The sequence below is a fragment of the Bubalus kerabau genome, chromosome 23 (genome assembly GCF_029407905.1).
Source record: "Bubalus kerabau isolate K-KA32 ecotype Philippines breed swamp buffalo chromosome 23, PCC_UOA_SB_1v2, whole genome shotgun sequence".
NCBI classification, from domain to species: domain Eukaryota; kingdom Metazoa; phylum Chordata; class Mammalia; order Artiodactyla; family Bovidae; genus Bubalus; species Bubalus kerabau.
The window spans coordinates 43,151,240-43,169,794 of NC_073646.1; the positions used below are offsets into that span (position 1 = coordinate 43,151,240).

The following is an 18,555-nucleotide window of genomic DNA, read 5'->3' on the forward strand; positions in this document are numbered from 1 at the left end:
GGGAAAGCAGCTGGATGGAATGTGCCAGAGTAGGGCTTCCTCGCTGCTCAGGAGAATCAGGAAAAGTGCATTTCGCCCCCACGCTGTCCCAAATCTGGGCCTCCCCTCTTTCCCCCTCTCCCCTTCCTCCCTCCCTTCCTTCTTTCCTGTATAAAAAGAGCGCACAGAAATTTTTAAACACCGTCAAATATTCAGCCCACAACACGAGATGCGCTTGTCACTTCAGTCACATCATCCGTGACAGGGACACGTCCACGGGATCAATCAATAGCTGACTCGGCCTTCTGCACTTTGCTTTTATTGTTTTCAGTGAGAGAAAACGCTCACCAACTCCACCCCACACTCAGCTCCCCGCAGCAGTCTAGGAAGTGACCTTGACCCTAAGTGAACGTGACCCTGACCTTGAGCGCTTAGCCCTCAGGCAGGATCCGCGGGTGAGTCAAGAGCAAACCCTTAAGTCCTCAGGCTCTGAAGGGGTAATGGGGCAACAGGGAAATGAGCGCCTTTCAGCCCATCACGTCTTTCCCTCCAACCCAGGCTGGTTTCAGCGTTGAGCCTGAGTCTGTGAACTTTGTGGAGCATGGCAGAACCGCACTTCTTTGCTTCAGGTGGACTGAAATCACCGCGAACACTCCAGACTGACCGGTGCCAGCCCTGGACGCGGAGCACCTCAGCCCCTCTCACATGGTCCAAAGCTGGAGGTTCACCTGGTGGCCCTCCAGCGGGGGGTGCATGTGGGGTGACCTGCCCCGGGGAAAGGGGTCAGGGGCGGAGAGGATGTAGTCAATGCTGAACTTGATGTCCCTGTGCGCGTCCCTCCTCAGGACTTCAGGGCTGGCCGGGGTCGGGGGCTCGCGGCGGGGGCCTGGGGGCTCAGGGGGCCCCGGGGGCGCCCCCGCATCTCTCCCGCGTGCCCCTCTCGCCTCCTCGCCCTTGGGGCCGCGCCGGCGCCGCCGCCGGCGGAAGTTGCCGTTCTCAAAAAGGTCCAGCAGCGACTCGCAGCCGCCGGCGAAGGTCCAATAGTTGCCCTTGCCCTTCTCGTGGCCGTCGGTCCGCGGCACCTGTGCGGACGAGGGGCTCAGCGCGCGGCGGGCTCCCAGGGGCGCCCCGCCCACCGCGCTCCCTCGGGGAGCCCCTGGCGGCCCCGGAAGGATGCCCCGCCCTGGGGGTGGGCGCGTCGCTGGGGAGCTGGCGAAGGCTACGCGTGAACTTTCCAGCGCACGCCGCTGCAAAATGCACCCTCACAGCCCAATCAGGGGTGCCTTGGTCCACGGGTCCCCAGGCCTGGGACACTCAGGGGCCGCACGGGGGTGGGGGGCTCACCTTGACGAAGCAGCTGTTGAGGGACAGGTTGTGGCGGATGGAGTTCTGCCAGGCGCGCTGGTTGGCGCGGTAGTACGGGAACCGGCGCATGATGAAGTCGTAGATGCCGGACAGGGTCACCCTGCCCGTCGGGCTCTGCTGAATGGCCATGGCGATCAGTGCGATGTAGCTGCAAACAGGGGCGCTCAGGCCAGGCCGGGGCAGGGGAGGGACCCCGGAGCGCTTCTGCGTCTGGAGTCTCCCGGCCGCGCGGGGACCACTCCGCTCTGCCTTCCCCGGGGCACCGGGGAGCTGGGGGCAGGGGTGGTTGTTGGAGTCGGGGCCCCCTGGAGCTCCCAGCGCAACTCTGCGCAGACCGGGAAAGCTCACCTTCACACTTGGGGCTTCCCCGGGGAGGATGGAGAACCTTCTCGGCTACCTCCCAACGTGCGGATAAGTGAGCCCTCCCGCACCCAAGCCGGTCTTGGCCTCCTCTCGGAGGAGGGCCCCCGCGACCCCTGCGGCCCCGGCCCAGCCCTGCGGTCACCTGTACGCTGGCCGCGTGAGCCTCTTCTCCTCGTCCGAGCTGCCCGTCGGGTAGTCGTCGGCGTCGTAATTGAAACAATTGTAGGGATACTGCGAGCTGTCAAACATCGCGGTGCGCCTGCCGCCTGCGGGTCGCCAATGCTGCCGCCTCCTCCGCGCCGCCCGCCGGCGCGCTCCAGGACTGCGCGGAGGTTCTCCCCTGTGCGGACCAGCGGCGTCTGCGCTGCCGGCTGCTCTCCGCCCGAGCGGGGAACCTGGGCTCCCCGGGTCCCCCCGCCCGCCCCCACCCGTCCTCTCGCATCCAATCCCGGAGCGGGGGAGGCCCCTGTTGCCGGTAAAGCGGCCGAGGGGAGCGGAGAGCAGGCTCGCGGTGACCCCCTGATCGGCGGGGGGAGGAGGGAGCCACGCGCTGGGTGGTCCGACGGGCGGAGGGGGTGGGGTGGGGGGGCCACCCCCTCCCGCTCCCGCCGACTATGCCTCGTGCTCTTTGCGCTGCCCCAGACTTAAGGGCGGAGCTCCCTGGGTCCCCCAAGCCTGCGAGCACCCCAAGACTCAGAGGTTCTTCCCTGGCTTCTGGCTCCCCAGAGCGCACTCCGGAGCTGCCAGGAGCCCGACCACAGAGAGGGCGGGGGCGTAGCCCCTTCCCCACCAGGCTCTGCCCAGCTACCTTCAGCCCCAGTGCAATGGTGGCCAAGGTGTGTGCCGCCGGGACCCTGGATCAGAGCTGGACACAGGGTCCAACCCACCCTGGCACGCTCTGTCCCCGCTGTGCTGTCTCCCTCGTATCCTCCTTGGGGGGGCCCTTTGTGGAGCTCTGAGCCCAGTGGCCCCCTGCTCTGTAACTTCCTCATCAGCCAAGCCTCTGCTTCACTGGTCCTTCTGGGGGTCACCGGTGGGCGCCTGGGGGAGAAAAGACAGGGGGAGGACGTTTTAGCAAGAAGTCAGGTGGGATCCTAAGGAGGGCCCTTTGTTTCAAGGTGGCCGTACCAGCAAAAGGCATGTCCACGAACAGTCTGCAAAATTCTGGCCATGAGCCCTGTCAGTGCGTCTGCCCAAGGCCAGGACACCTGAATAGTCTTCTTCCAGAAGATTCTACCTTCAGAGCTGCACCTACAGCTCTGAAATGATCTGTGCTCCGTCCAGCCTGTTGCCCCAGCGGGGGGTGGTGGCCGGCCTGCTGATGTGGGCGCCCAGGACCCAGGGGCGCCGTGCCAGCTCCCTCCTGGCTCCGACTCCTGCAGTGGGATCTGAGGTGCACTCGGGCTCAGACACAGTCAGGGGCTCCGCAGCATCCTCTCTACCAGGTGTCAAAATGAGAAATGCTGGGATATGGGAACATCAGACGGTACAGCCCCTCAGGAAAACATTTTGGTTGTTTCTTTAAAAACTAAACGTGCAGCTACCATGTGACCCAGCAGTTGCACTCATGGGTGTTTATCCCAAGTGAAGACAGAACTTTATGCAAGCACTTGTGACGTGTTCAGAATGATTTCATTCCTCTTTTCCCCAAATTGGAATCAGCCTGGATGTCCATCAGCAGGGAGGCATCGGGCAAGCTGTGGTCCAGCCACACGCCAGGCACCACCACGGTGCCGAGGTCCTGTGGCTGGTCCGGAAGCCCCCCGACAGAGTGAAATGAGCAGAACCCTCCCCCTCACAGTGAGAAAACCAGCGATCTGCACAGTCATGACTTTTCTTGAATTTGTCAGAGAGCTAAGGTTTCAGGGCAACAACTGAAACCCAGGGGACCAGGCCCATCAGAGGAGAGCAGTCCTGAAAGCCCGTGCCTGCCGTAGGTGGGCCGGGGTGGAGAGTTGCTGAAGCCGCAGGAGTGCAGCCGGCTCTCCTGTGGGCCTCGCTGCACCTGGGAGGGGAGGAGAGGATGCAGGGGCCGGTCTAGGGGTGCAGACTGGCCCAGTGCCCGCCGGAACCCATCAGTGTCGGCCCGGGGAGGGCCAGCCAGCCAGGGCCTCGTCCCCAGGGTGTGGCCAGTTCAGAGACAGGTCTCGGGACGAGCTTCTGTTGCATAAGAGAGTGGATGGTGGGAGAGGCACTTCAATCTGGTCACTTGTTTAATTGAATCAAACATGAAGGCTGATTGGTTAGAAAACCTTCCCAACGTGTTTTGGTTCCTTAGGTGTCTGAACCTTGCTTGGCTTCCTTCTGAAAATGACTTATTATTTGGGTCATTATTTGGGGCCTGGCAGTGGGAAGAACGGCTTCTCCGGTCTGTCAGCCGGAAACGTCCTCAAGACACCGCTGAGAACAACAACCCCATGAGCCAGGCCGACCGTGCAGTCCCCTCCACAGGCCGGGAGGGTGACCAGCTCACCTGAGTCAGGTCACCCGTGTGGGACCTAGGCCCTTCAGGGGAGGATGCGGCTGCAGTTCCAGGGTCAGGGGCGGCCTGCGGGCGCTCACATGCCTGAGCACAGGGGGCCTGTGTGAAGACGGGGCACCAGCTGGGCAGAAGGGCAGCCCTGAGCCCCAGCAGCCCTCACCCAGCACGTCCGACACAGACGTGGCACAGACGACCCCAGAGAACAGGAGGAAGACGGGACTTCGTGTGACCTCTGCCCTTACACACTTTTGTATTTTGTAATTAAAAGTTGTGTTACAGAAGGTTCATAAAGGACAAAAAGGTTGAAAATTGAAAATCTCAGAGACAGAAGCCGTCCCCCTCTGCAAAGGTGGAGAGAGGACCCGCCGTGCCCTGTCGCTCCGCTGTGGCGGTGACCGTCTTCCCCTCCAGGGTCCTCTCAGCCTCACCAATCTGGACTCCTCTGGGGAGGGGGCTCGCCAGGCCTGAATCCCAGGAAGCGAGACCACGGGGGGCCATGCACAGGGGAGTGGGAACTCTTGAGCCCGGCCATGGGGTCTGCGTGGGCTCGGGCTCGGGTCGGAAAGGCCTGGGCTCGGGGCTGGGAGGCAGGCGCTCCTGCGGAAGTGGGAGTTCAGGGTGGGGGGTGGCTGGGCCGCTGAGAAGGGGCTGAGCGGGCGGAGCTGCTGGGGTGCTGGGCCGCACCCCTAGTCCTCACACGGCCCCGTCTGGTGGGAAGTGGACCCGACCTCAGATCTGCAGTGGGAGGGGGTGTGGGAGAGCACGCTGAAGTCACCCAGGCTGGAGGCCAGGAGACCTTCCAGGATGAGGCATTTGGGCAGCACCTGAAGGTCAGAACGAAATAAGGGTGGGGTGGAAGGCGGGGCTACAGCCCAGGGCTGCCCAAGACGGTACTTCTAGAAGCTCCAGGAAGGCCAGGGCCCTTCAACCCTCCATGTAAATTCTGTCCTCTCCTTCTTCGGTGCTGAAATAGTTACCAGTGCACAGAACTCCTGTTCAGCACTCGCTGAAGAGTGACCGTTGACCCCACGGGTGTTTTTGGGCCGGGCGCTGCCTGGCTCCTGGACACAAGGGTGGCAAGGCCACCTCCCCTGGCTCCCGGCCTGCCCTGGGGGCTGGCGGGGCCCCGGGCCCTGGTCACCGAACGGGCAGCCGGCCCGCTCCGGGCCCCGTGGCGGGCAGGCCTTGCTGAGGGCTCACCAGGCCGACGGGCCCATTGGGCCGGAATTGCAGGTTGCTGGTTCTGAGGCCTTGGACTCTGATCGTGAATGCAGGTGCTTCCCAGGCGGAACTGGTCGCCTCTGCCGTAGGAGGCTGCTCTTGCTTTTCTCAGGGTCTCCTCTAGATGGTGCAAGGGAGCCAGGCACAGCGTGTCCGCCACGGCCTCCCAGGCTCCCCCAGGACGACAGTGACCACAGGGCACGTCTGACTGAGTGTAGCTGAGGGGTTGCAACCTGGAGCAGGGACGGGACAGAGCTCAGGCCTCGGGGGGGGTGGGGGGAGCGGCCAATCCGAGCCCCTGCAGCCCAGCGGGGCTGCTCTGGACCTGGGCGGCCCACTGTGGCCCCACAGGCCCCCTGCTGCCGTAGGCCCCCTCTGATCCCATTTAAGCTGCAGGCTGGGAGCCACCCCCCGGAGGGTGAACACGGTTCCCAGCCCCCACCCGGCCCGCAAACCCCTGCTCCTGAACGCCAGCTTCAAGCAGAGTAAGAAAGACCCAGGTGTCCAGAACAACATGTGGACGCCGGGCTGGAGAGGGAGGGGGAAGGGAGAGACAGGAGGGGAAGGGGGCGTGGGAAGAGTCAGGAGACGGATCGACACACAGGACGACCGCCTGTGAAGCAGAAAGCTGGGGGAAGCTGCCGTACACGCGGGGGGCCCAGCTCGGTGCTCCGAGGCGCTCCGTGCAGTGTGGGTGGGGGGAGGTGCAGGAGGCGATCCTTGCCTGGAAAATTCCACCGACAGAGGAGCGGGCTCTAGTCCATGGAGTCAGAGTCGGACATCTGTGAGCACACTCGCATAGCTGATTCTGTTGTACGGCAGAAACTAACACGCTACAAAGCAACTATACCCAATTTAGAAAAAGGTAAGAAAGACCCCTCTGTGCACGTGGGGACCCCCGACACGGACTCTCCTGACCAAGGCGGGTCCTCGTCCAAGCCCCTCCTGCCCCCAGGCTTCTGGGTGCCTCTGCTTCTGTTCCATCTGGGTGAGGGCTGGGGCAGTGGGTTGAGGGAGAGTTTCTGGGGGGACTGGGCAGGACCCTGGGAGGGTAGCCTGGGGCCCCTGAATCCAGGAACCTGCACCTCTGGGCGTGGCCTTTGGGGGGCTGGTCCCAAGAATTGCACACTTGACTTGCTCCCCCGTGGGGAGGCAGGGCCGGGGCCTCCCTGTCCAGCGGCCTCCCTGTCCTCTGTCTCAGGCTTGTGGGTGGGGCCGGGAGAGACGCTGAGCCCCCCACCTGCATCTCTGCAGCCTCCCGGACACACTGCATCCCTCAGACCCAGGGGGCAGGGGCCGCACATGCCTCCCCACCCAGATACTGGCTGACTTGTCCACTCAACGCGCTTAATTCAAGAAGTGCTCTCTGCCCTCAGACGGCCGCCGCCTCCTGCCCCCTGATTTTACATAACCAGCTCTCAGGCTGACTGAGGAGGGCTTTTGTTTGGATTTCCCCCATTTGTTTTTTCAATCACGCTTGAATTCTTGCCACTTTCTCCATGGCCCTGTGGCAGGTGCTGTCCTATAACACTTGTGGACCAAGCACGCCGCCCAAATCTCATGGGGAAGCTGGCTCCCAGAGAGGGATTTAACTGAAAGCCTCTCCTGGCCTGTTCACAACGTCCTCTGCCTCCCTGGCCCCCTCGGCAACCCCCCCCAACCCCCCACTGCAGCAGTCTGAGTCCCAGGCACCAGGCACTCCCACGATAATTTGGGAAAGTCCCTTCACCCGGCTGGGCATTGGTTCAGATGGTGAACTGGCACATCGGAATTCAGATTTCCTGCACAGCTGCGCTGAGACGCACACAGGACCGGGCCGGGGGCCCTCGCCCAGCTCACGGCTCAGCCCTGCCCCCCTCCCTCCTCCCGTCCAGCAGCTTTATCTGCTGTTTGAACCTGTATCAAAGTAATAGATGGACTGTGGCTCAGATCGTGAACTCCTTATTGCCAAATTCAGACTTAAATTGAAGAAAGTAGGGAAAATCACTAGACCATTCAGGTATGACCTAAATCTAATCCCTTACGATTATACAGTGGAAGTGACAAATAGATTTGAGGGATTAGATCTGATAGACAGAGTGCCTGATGAACTATGGACAGAGGTTCATAACATTGTACAGGAAGTGGTGATCAAGACCATCCCCAAGAAAAAGAAATGCAAAAAGGCAAAATGATTGTCTGAGGAGGCCTTACAAATAGCTGAGAAAAGAAGAGAAGCGAAAGGCAAAGGAGAAAACTAAAAATATATCCATTTGAATGCAGAGTTCCAAAGAATAGCAAGGAGCGATAAGAAAGCCTTCCTCAGTGATCACTGCAAAGAAACAGAGGAAAACAAAGATGGGCCCAATAAAGGACAGAAATGGTATGGACCCAACAGAAGCAGATGATATTAAGAAGTGGTAGCAAGAATACTCATAAGAATTGTACAAAAAAATCTTAATGACCTGGATAACCATGATGGTATGATCACTCACCTAGAGCCAGACATCCTGGAATGCAGTCAGATGGGCCTTAGGCATCACTACGAACAAAGCTAGTGGAGGTGATGGAATTCCAGATGAGCTGTTTCAAATCCTGAAAGATGATGCTGTGAAAGTGCTGCACTCAATATGCCAACAAATTTGGAAAACTCAGCAGTGGCCACAGGACTGGAAAAGATCAGTTTTTATTCCAATTCCAAAGAAAGGCAATGCCAAGGAATGTTCAAACTACTGCACAATTGCACTCACCTCACACACTAGCAAAGTAATGCTCAAAATTCTCCAAGCCAGGCTTCAACAGTACATGAACTGTGAACTTCCAGATGTTCAAGGTGGTTTTAGAAAAGGCAGAGGAACCAGAGATCAAATTATCAACATCCCCTGAATCATAGAAAAAGCAAGAGAATTTCAGAAAAACATCTACTACTGCTTCATTTACTATGCTAAAATCTTTGACTGTGTGGATCACAATCTGTGGAAAGTTTTTAAAGAGATGGGCATACCAGACCACCTTACCTGCCTCTTGAGAAATCTGTATGCAAGTCAAGAAGCAACAGTTAGAACCAGACATGGAACAATGGACTGGTTCCAAATTGGGAAAGGAGTATATTGGTCAAGGCTATATATTGTCACCCTGCTTATTTAACTTATATGCACAGTACATCCTGTGAAATGCCAGGCTGGATGAAGCACAAGCTGGAATCAAGATTGCTGGCAGGAATATCAATAACCTCAGATATGGAGATGACATCACCCTTATGGCAGAAAGTGAAGAGAAACTAAAGAGCCTCTTGATGAAAGTGAAAAAGGAGAGTGAGAGAGCTGGCTTAAAACTCAACATTCAAAAACTAAGATCATGGCATCATCACTTCATGGCAAATAGATGGGGAAAGAACGGAAACAGTGAGACTTTTTTTTTTTGAGCTCCAAAATCACTGCAGATGGTGACTGTAGCTGAAATTAAAAGACACTTGCTCCTTGGAAGGAAAGCTATGACCAACCTAGACAGCATATTCAAAAGCAGAGATGTTACTTTGCCAACAAACGTCCATCTAGTCAAGGCTATGGTTTTCCCAGTGGTCATGTATGGATGTGAGAGTTGGACCGTGAAGAAAGCTGAGCGCCGAAGAATTGATGCTTTTGAACTGTGGTGTTGGAGAAGACTCTTGAGAGTCCCTTGGACTGCAAGGAGATCCAACCAGTCCATCCTAAAGGAAATCATTGGAATATTCATTGGAAGACTGATGCTGAAGCTGAAACTCCAATACTTTGGCCACCTGATGTGAACAAAGACCCTGATGCTGGGAAAGATTGAAGGTGGGAGGAGAAGGGGATGACAGAGGATAAGATGGTTGGATGGCATCACCAAGTCAATGGACATGAGTTTGAGTAAGCTCCAGGAGTTGGTGATGGACAGGGAGGCCTGGCGTGCTGCAGTCCATGGGGTCACAAAGAGTCGGACATGACTGAAGGACCGAACTGACTGACTGAATAGACGGACCCAGTTTCAAAAGTCAAATAACATTACCGATCAGATCAGGGAGAAGAGTGGACCCCTGCCCACCTCACCCCTGTTCCTGAAACAAAGGCCCAGAGAGGTCGCTTTGTGTCCACCTTCCTGGGTTAGGGTTAGGGTTAGGCTGGGCTGTCCTGCCTTGTTTGCATGTTATCTCCATGTTTCTAAATGGCAAACGTTTTATTTTGTAAGTTTTATAACCCCCCCCTTTTTTTTTCTTTTTTTAACCTCCCATCTTCCTGAGAGAGGCCTTGGGTCTCCCCATTGCCTTTCAGTTCAGCTGCATCACATTCTCCTTCTGAGGGAAACAGCGCTGAGTGCTGCCGTGGCCGTGGCTGGGAAGCTCAGCACGGCTGAGCGGACTGTCACCCAGACGTCATCTGTCCCTCGGGCTGTCCTCACCGTGACGAGGGCTCCTCCGTCCTGGTCTTTCTGGGTCTGAGCCCGCTCTGTGCCTTTCGCCGTCACACTGGGGCCTGGCCGCCTGCCGTTGCCCTTTGTCCTGACTTCCTCCCCGTCCCCAGCCCACCAAGCAGTGTCTGTGGGCCCTCGGTGTGTGTGCAGTCAGGTTGCTGCATGTCCATCTGTCCAGCCTCACCTCCCGGCTTCCAGGAGGCCTCAGGGGACTGCCCCAGCTCTGAGCCTCTGAGCGCTGCCTCGTGTGGTGAGGGGATGAGACCGTGCTACTGGATGGGTGTCCGTCAGACTCTTCGGGAGCCTCTTGCAGTGAGGCTCCTCTGCGGTCTGACTGTGCATCACCCAGTCTTCATAAGAATCCTGTTAACTCAGGTGGACTGGAGACCCCCAGCCCACCGTCACCGGGAACTCCACCCGCCCCTTGGCCGGCCGGCCCCACCTCCGGCCGCGCTGGGCTCCCAGCTCGTCCTGGACTGAGGCCCTTAGTCCCCGCTGCACTGAGGCCGAGCAAAGCTGTCTCCAGGGCTTACCTGCTGCCCAGCTCTGGGCCCCTGGGCAGCTCCGCGGAGCTCAGGGCCTCCTTGGTGAGGCTGCGTGCCCTCTGGGGGGTAGGAGATGTCCCCCAGGTGTGCCCCTTTGGCGTGGCCATCACTTTGAAGAATGGAGGGGACGTTGCCCTTGGGGGAGGGATGTTCCATGGCTGAGGGAATCTTTCTCTGCAAGTGTTCCTCTCCGCCCAAAGCGGGGGTGCCTCTGGATCTGGAGAGACTCTTACTGGGGAGAGCACGAACTTAAAACACATGTAACCACCACAGCCTTGGCCCTGCTCCCCCTGGTCATGGCCAGAGCAGACTTCCCCTGCTCCCTTCTCCTTCTGTCTTCAGCTCAGGGAGTTCTGATGGATGGGGAAGCTCTGGGTCGGGGCTCAAAGGCCGCTGTACTGGAACACCACAGATGGGGCGGCTGAGATGCAGGCTCTTCTCTGTGTTCTGGGAGCTGGAAGCCCAGGCCAAGTTTCTGGCGGGTCCTCTCTCCCACCTTGCGGATGGCCGTCTCCTCCCCGAGTCCCCACGTGCCCCCATCTGTGTGCCCGGGACACTTGCAGGGACAGGTGAGGGAAGCCTAGTAAAGGCACAGGGGCTGTGATTTCTCTGCTCGAAGAACAGGAGGTTCAGGTGAGCCCTCGGCCGGCAGGCTCCTCCAGGGCCCGGCCTGCCTGCAGGAGGCGCTCTGACCCACTGCGTCCGTCAGTGGGGCCCTGGGGGGCTGGGTCTCTCCGGCCACCCTTGGCTCAGCCCCAGTGCGTGCCAGTTCCTGCAGGTGAACACGGTGCCCATGTGATGCCAGCCCTGGAGAGACTTGGGGAGCTACACTCAGTTCCCTGGAAGCAACCACACCAGGCATGGGACAGGCACGCCCTCCTTCCAGGCCGGACACTGGCCATGCCCAAGGGTGGACAGGCTGCTGGGCAGCAGGAAGTGAGGGACCCAGATGCCAGTGAGGCCCGAGCACATACTTGCTTCATCTTTATTGCACTTTTACCACATTGCAAACTATTCCATGAAAATGCCTCGAGGGTAGCCAGCTGCAAGATTGGTAGCATGTGCACAGGCTCCAGATGGTGTGAGGACTGCGCGGTGCCTGGGGGACGGCTGGCCCTTGACTTCGCCTGAAACCCACGTGGTGTTCATCCCTCGACGCGAGTCCGTGAGGGCCTCGGGAGCCTCCTGTGGCCCCGGGAAGGGAGGAGAGTTTCTACTGAGAGCTCGGTCCAGAGTGGGAGCCCTTCTCAGGACCGTCTGGACCGACGGGTGGCCCCCAGTGTGGCCTGCGGGTGGTCGGGGTCTGTACAGATAACGTCTCTGTGTACGTACATTTACATCATGTATAAATACAAAATTGTAAGTAAAGGCTTCCTTTCCGTACAAAAGGGTGCTGGCCCGCCACCAGGCCGCCTCTGTCCGTGGGCACAGCGTGCGCCCCCGGCTGCCCGGGTCTGAAGCGTGGCACCTGCCCCGGCAGCCTGTCTGCCCTGTGTGGGCTCAGGTCCCGGGCAGCTGGCCTGGCCGCGGCCCGCGTTTACTACCTCCCAGCCGCGGCTCTGTGCTCGGGGCCCAGGTCGTCCTCCACGACACTGTGCAGCCCGTCCTTCTCCACGCAGTCCCCGACCGCCTGCAGCACGATGCGCAGCCGCCGGTCCAGCGCCTCCAGGTGTGGCTGGAACAGCACGGGGGCCACACGGTCCGCGCGCAGGGACTCGGCCATCAGCAGGCTCAGCCGGTGCTCCTCCTGGGCCAGGAGCTGCAGCCGCAGGTATGTGGACCGCCGGATCCTGCCGGAGATGGAGGTCAGGCTGGCGCCCAGGGAGGAGCCTGCCTGAGCCTCATCCCTGTTCTGGCCAGCTTCGGGTGTGCCGGGGAGGGTCCCACCTGCAGGGGGTTCCAGCAGGCCCCGTCCTTTCTGGCGGGAGTGGGGCGGGAGGCAGCCATGGCTGGCTCCGTCTCTGGGCCAGGGGCATGCGGAGCCGGAGGCTTGGCCCTACGGCCTGTCTCCCCAGTTGTTAAAGGGAGGGGCTGGGTTCGGGAGTCACATGTGGGGAGCGTGGGGGCTGGGGGCCTTGGCGTCTTCCTTTGCATGGTGGGCGGGCTGTTGTGGGGACAGGGAGCCGGGTCCTGGGAGGCACTGCCCCCGGTGGGGTGGGAAGGCTCAGTCTGGCCTGTGGCTGCGGGAGGGCTGGGCCGGGGCGTCTGCAGGGGCAGGGCCCTACCTGCAGCACTGCTGTAGAGGCACCAGGATGGACAGCTCGTCGTGAGAGTGCTTTCCAAACCTGAGGGAAGAAGGGCAGAGCTGGGGGGTGGGCGGGGGCACATGGGCAGAGCCGCCAGGCCGCCCCTGGGGCTGGGCGGGGGCCTGCTTCCTGCCGTCCCCAGCCCAGACGCAGGGCCTGGGATGAGGCAGGTGAACACAACCTGTCGGACCCTCAGCCGCTGGACTGAGCGGAAGCTTGCCAGTGAGAGGCCCTGGCCGGGCTGGGTGGACAAGGCCCGAGGGCAAGGGGCCTCGGATCCAGCTGCAGGGGTGTCTTTTCCAGCTGAGAGTGAGGGCCCCACACACTGCCCAGGTGCCCAGAGCTGATCCCCCGAGGTGTCCAGGCACTTGCAGCCCTGACAGCCGGACGGGCCTGAGCCCTGCATACACGCCCGCGCTGGGGCCCCGCCCCCCAGCTCACAGGAGCCCAGGCTAGGGCCCTGCGTCACCCCAAGGGGCCTTTGGGGGCCGGGCCATCCCTCCCACAAAGCGCCTGCCCCCCGGGTGTGTCTGGGCCGGGGGACAGCTGACCCCTCGCGGTGGCTGGAAGGACTCACCCTCTCCCGTTGTCCAAGTGGATGATAAACGTCTCGTTCCCAAACTTCTCGAAGGTCTCATAGTGATGCCGGTCCATGTTTCCTGTGGGGACAAGCCTGCTGGGAGCCTGCGTGCGTCTCGGAGGCGAGCCCTCCCTGCCCGTCTGGCCTCCGCGCGGGGAGCATTGAGTATGAGCACGGCCGCGGCGGCTGGACCTGAGCCGGGCACTCGCTGGCAGGCCGGGGGCCCTGGACATACCCATGAGGAAGTCGAAGATGCTCATGTCCATGACATCCAGGATGCGCTGGCTGCTGTCGTAGGGGGGCGTCTGTTTCACCTCCTCGCAGTAGTCAGGGTCCACTTCCCACCTGCAGGGGACCCGGCATCAGAATGGTGGCTGGTCTACGACAAGGAGGCCCAAACCACCCCCTGGGGCTGCCCGGCTCAGGACAGCGCATCCACGGGGCCGCCGGGGGACCGAGTGAGAACACGTGTCACCGCAGAGCCAAGGGGCTGCAGGTGACAGCGGCCTGCGTGGGCTGAGGCTGCATTAACAGGAGCTCGGGGCCAGGAGGTGACTGGACCACGCCTCCCGGAGGCCACATGTGTGGACAGCCCGGGACGGCACTCTCGCAAGGACATCTCCATGGCTGGAGGGTCAGCGTCTCTCTCAATGGGGGAAGGGACCTGAAGCCTCGTCCAGTCGTGGAGAGACCCGGGGGGCAGTCGGCACCCAGTGCCTGCGTGAGGGGCCCTTTCTGATTATCTGCGGCCTCAGGCGCAGCCCTGCTGCTCCTCACACCGTCTGCTGTGGACGAGACCCCGGGGCTCGTTCTCTGCAGCAGGTCAGGCAGGAGCCAGCCCTCCCGAGACCCCAGGGAGGCAGGATTCCAGAGTCCCCGGCCCAGCGCGCCCCCAACGCACTCTGCCTTCTTGCGCTTGTGGTACGAGCGTCGCCAGGGGTTCCGCCAGGTCTTCCTTTTGGCCAGGGACAGGTCGGGCAGGAAGGCGGCCAGCGAGCCCTCGATCTGGTCCGGCTTCCCGCACAGGGCATGCTCCGTCGAGCAGTAGTACGAGCACTCCCCGTAGAAGCAGATGTTGTTGGCTGCGGGCGGAGGGGCGGTCAGCAGGGGCCCGCGGGCGGGGTCTGCGTGTTGCACCCTGTCTGACTCGTCCCTCCCCGGGCGGGGCCCGCCCACGGTCTCACCCTGGACTTCAGCCACCTGCCTGAGCCCTGCGTCGCAGACCACGGGACCACACAGCTCGGGATGCAGAACTCGGATCGGAGTCTGGGTTCTTCCCCATTACCGTCCAAACTAAGTCTGGGGTCTGTGGAGGTTCTGTTCAGTGGTTTGCAAAAGGCCCTCATTCCAAAGTGAGGCAGCGTGGGGGAGATGCTTGCAATCATGACCGAATAAGCACCTAGTACTCGCACAAGAAGCCTTCCATCTCAGTAATAAAAAGATAAATAACCCAATCTATAAATGGGCAAAGGAGTTCAAGCATCCTTCTCCAAAGAAAATATAGAAATGGCAAACAAGCACAGGGAAAGATGCTGGGCACCGTGAGTCACTGGGGAAATGCAAATCAAATCCACAATTTCTCACCCACTAAGACAGTTTTGATCAAAAGAACAGATAATAAACAGTGTGGTTGAAGGTGTGGAGAAATTGGCTGCACCCTGATGCAGCTGTGGTGGGAATGTCAAATGGTGCAGCTGCTGCGTTGGACACAGAACCGGTGATCTGGCTACCCCACTCCCAGGCACACACCCGAGAGAAAGGAAGACACACGTCCACGCAGACCCTTGACAAACATATTCCCAGCAGACCATCCCCAGAGTCAGCGTGGTTTGTCCATAACATGGAACAGCATTTAGCCACGAAAGGAATGAAGTGGAGCACCGCGCGGATGAACCATGAACATTATGGATAAAGCCAGACACTATGCATGAAACCCTGGGAACAGACAAACCTGAATGGAAGCTGGCAGCTCTCAGAGCAGAGAGGAGGGGAGAGTGGGGTGACTTTGAACAGTGATGGCTTCTTTCAGGGTGAGCAAATATCCTGGAATCAGTGGGGACTGTTGCACAACACGGAGAATGCACTAAAAACCACTTAACTGTACACTTCAAACACTAGACTTAAGACATGTGGTCATATCCCCGCAGGAGGAGAGTGGAGAAGCGCCTCTGGGCTGGGCGGCGGGCGTGTCTGTGCGTGCGTTTACCTATGGAAACACGTTCTTGCGCTCCATCACTGCCTTTGTTTGTGGGGGAAACAAGCCCCAAGCCCGTGGCCCCTCTGCCCTGGCCCCCACCCTGCCAACAGCAAAGCCCGCCCGGCCGCCCTGCACCTCAGGATCCTGCAGTCACTGCTGCGACCGGGCTCAGCCTGAGGTCTCTTGTGTCGACATGATTCAATCTCGGCCGTTATCAGGAGGAAAATCCTCTCCGAGCCCTGGAATTCGTGTCTGTAACCTCTAAGCCTAAGCTGGCTTTAGATGGAGTCATGTGAAGAGAGAGGCATTTCCTGGGCCCGCAGCCTTTTCCTCGTCAGGAACCCAAACCCGGCCTGTACGGGGGCGTCAGGGTGGGGCTCCTCCAGCCTGTGGCCTCTCACTTCTCCACTCTGCAGCCCCATGCGAGGCTGGGGCCTTCATTCCTCCAAGCCTCGGTCCCTGAACAGGGGGCTGTGCAGTTCCTGACCCAGGGAACAGAGAGGACAGGTGTGGAGAGGCTGGGCTTGGGGACGCAGTGCTGTTCCCCTTGACAGTGATGCCAGGGCAGCGGGCCAGATGGCGGGGAGGACCTGAGGACTCCAACGGGATGGGCTCCCTGGGGAGGGCCCTGGTCTCCGTGAGGATCAAGGGGTCCCAGCCTGCCAGCCTGAGGGTCCCAGAGAATCCAGGCTGGTTCCTCTGAATGTTTTGGGGCTTTGCTGGCAGGAGGGGTGAGTCCTTGCCCATCTCAGATGCCCCGAGGGTGTGTGGGGGGTGTCACAAGGGGCAGGGCTGCTGGGGAGGGGTCTGTCTGCTCTGGGAACCTGTCTGGCCCCCGGCAGGAGTCTGGACACTGACCACAGAGTAACAGAGGCCCAGGGACCACCCGGCCACCCCCAGCTAGTGTGGGGAAGAGCTGATGTAAAGGTGGCTGAGTGGCAGGGAGGGGCAGGAGAGGCTGGGGGGGTGCACGACGCGCCCTCTCCCCATCTGCCGCGCCCCGCCGCGCACCCCGCCCCTTGCAGCCTAGACCTGCACAGGACGCGGGCTGATCTCGGGATAAGAGACGCGGTGACAGTCACCAGGAAAGCAGGAGAAAGGTGTCACATGGCAGACGCGGGCTTGGCCGCTGGCCCCCACTCAGTCCTATGGTGATGGGGACTCAGCTGCCCCCCACCTGACGCTGCCCCCAGCTGGCTGGCCACCCCACCTCTTAGCCCACCGGGCTCCCCAGCCTCTGCACGCTGCACACATCTCCCCCATTTTGACTGACCCCGGAGCAGGGCTACTCAGGGCCCTGAGGCTGGAGGCAGCAGCATGCATCGGCGCCTCCAGCAAAGTTTGGCCTCTGCAGCCTTCCCGGTGTGCTTCTACACCCCGCGACGGGCGCAGAAATGCCAGCAAAGCAGAAACGCTCCAAAGGAATCTGAACAGACCTCATTTTCTACAGTGTGATCAAAGCTGGTTCCTGCTAGCCTGCTGCTTAAGAGAAAACCAAACGCTTCCCAAGGCTTTGGGGGAGAAATCTGGCTGATGGAGCAGAGGCGGTGGGAACAGAAACAGTCTGGGCAGAGAGGGCGGGTGTCAGCGGCAGCAGGCGGAGCTGAGCCCAGAGCCTGCGGCTCCAGGACAGGGAGCAGGAGCGCATCCAGGCGGGGCCAGACGCCAAGCTGGGGACCCACAGGACCGGGAGAGCGGCCAGGAGCCAGGACCCCCACAGGTCCCGCCTCTGGGACTGACCAGGCTGAGCGACGGTGCGGCTTGGGGCCGCGAGGGAGGGTGTCAGCACCCGCCGATGACGACGAGGGAGACCCGGTCCGGGTGCGGACGGGTACGAGGGTGGGGTGGGACGCCTGCATCTCAGATCACCCGCCTAGACTAACAATTGACTGTCTGCTGACCGAGGAAAGGAGCCCTTGCTCCTTTACAAACCTCCGTAAGACCACCGAGCTCGAGGAACACAGCAGCGGCACAGCTAGGAGGCCCCTGGGCCCCAGTGGGAGGGAGATCCAGCGGAGAGACTGCTTGACTTGTGTCCGTTTCCTGAGATTTCGGACTTCAGTGCCTCCGCTTCCTTGCAACAAGCTACTTTGTCCCTTCTGCTCGGGCTCATCAACCGGTTCAGAAATGAAAGGGACAACACGGGACGGGCCGCAGAACCAGAGACTCAGGGTAACGCCGCGGCGGGAGAGACAGCTGCCCAGTGCCTCCCCCCAGCGAGGGACTGGTGGAAGCAGCCCCGTCCAGACAGAAGGCGGGCGCAGGGCTGGGAGGGGACCCTGGGGATGGACTGGTCACCTTCGCTGTGAGGATGCTTCCAGGTGTAGCGAAACTGCTCAGACTCCAAGCGGCAACTAAACCATTTAAAGCCGGGTTGTGGGGACAGGGGGCCACCGGGGGCTGGGTGAGCCTGCGTCCCCTGGACGTGACTGAGGTGGGCACGCGCCCCCACAGGCCGACAGGGCTCAGGCAGGGTGGCCGGGAGGACCTCAAGAGACCCTCCCAACAAGGCTCTTGCTCGCGCCTTTGGTTTCGTCACGTGGGCCAGACACTCGTTCAAAGGGGATGGAGCCCTCTCGCCTCAGGGGTCCCGTCCTGCTCTCCTCTCTGTGGGCTCGGAGAGGAGGAGCCGTGAGCACTGGGTGACAGAGACGGCGCCTAATGAGACGAGGGCTATGGGCCTCAGTTCTGACCAGTTCATCACGTGGCCGAGAAGCGTGCTGACCTACAAGGAAGGAGCTTCTGGGCCAGTGGACCTTTGGACTTGGCGAGTGGATTCTGTGTGTGTGAACTGGCTGGGCAGGTGCCAGGCACAGCTGAGGCAGCCTGCAGGGCCCGGCCATGCTCTGTGGGTCTTGGTGGCCCAGCTGGGTCGCTGCACTCCGCTGTGCCAGCATCACTGGGATGACGCAAATGTTCCAAGACGAAATGCAAGTGACAAAAGCCCCAGGATGTAGGAGGGGTTCCTCGGGGTCCAGTCTCAGGAGGGGTCGCCTGGGCCAAAGGGGGTGGTCAGGAAGGGAGCCCAAGGATCAGATCTGATGCAAGCGGGCAGACGACCCCACTGAGCCTGACTCTCCTTAGTGTGTGCGCTGAACGGTGACACCACGAAGTCAGGACCTAATGCACCTGGAGTGGGCAGGGGCTGAGGGCGGGGCAGTGCCAAC

The 18,555-nt window shown here is 60.6% G+C and overlaps 2 protein-coding genes across 2 annotated transcripts in view; both read right to left on the minus strand.

Moving 5' to 3' along the window:
* Nucleotides 1-297: 297 nt before the first annotated feature.
* On the minus strand, nt 298-1,956 carry FOXL3 (forkhead box L3). Its single transcript, XM_055562786.1, has 3 exons — nt 1,850-1,956; nt 1,324-1,492; nt 298-1,061 (listed from the first exon to the last, which is right to left on the minus strand). The coding sequence occupies exons 1-3, from the start codon at nt 1,954-1,956 to the stop codon at nt 681-683; spliced, it is 657 nt and encodes a 218-aa protein (XP_055418761.1). The 3' UTR covers nt 298-680.
* A 7,508-nt stretch (nt 1,957-9,464) lies between these two features.
* The window catches only part of FAM20C (FAM20C golgi associated secretory pathway kinase), a 34,908-nt gene continuing 25,817 nt past the window's right edge, over nt 9,465-18,555 (minus strand). The window contains exons 6-10 of the mRNA XM_055561629.1: nt 14,093-14,273; nt 13,427-13,536; nt 13,189-13,270; nt 12,591-12,650; nt 9,465-12,155 (exon numbers count right to left, since the gene is read on the minus strand). Of these exons, the coding sequence (XP_055417604.1) occupies nt 11,906-12,155; nt 12,591-12,650; nt 13,189-13,270; nt 13,427-13,536; nt 14,093-14,273 (683 nt within the window). The 3' untranslated portion in view covers nt 9,465-11,905. The remainder of the gene's footprint in view (nt 12,156-12,590; nt 12,651-13,188; nt 13,271-13,426; nt 13,537-14,092; nt 14,274-18,555) is intronic.

Excerpts from the sequence above, each read along its gene's own strand:
- FOXL3 (XM_055562786.1), bottom strand. The coding sequence starts at position 1,956 with ATGTTTGACAGCTCGCAGTATCCCTACAATTGTTTCAATTACGACGCC. Across the intron at positions 1,493-1,849 it reads CTCACGCGGCCAGCGTACAG|CTACATCGCACTGATCGCCA; the intron begins GTGACCGCAGGG and ends CCCTGTTTGCAG. Across the intron at positions 1,062-1,323 it reads TCAACAGCTGCTTCGTCAAG|GTGCCGCGGACCGACGGCCA; the intron begins GTGAGCCCCCCA and ends TCGTCCGCACAG.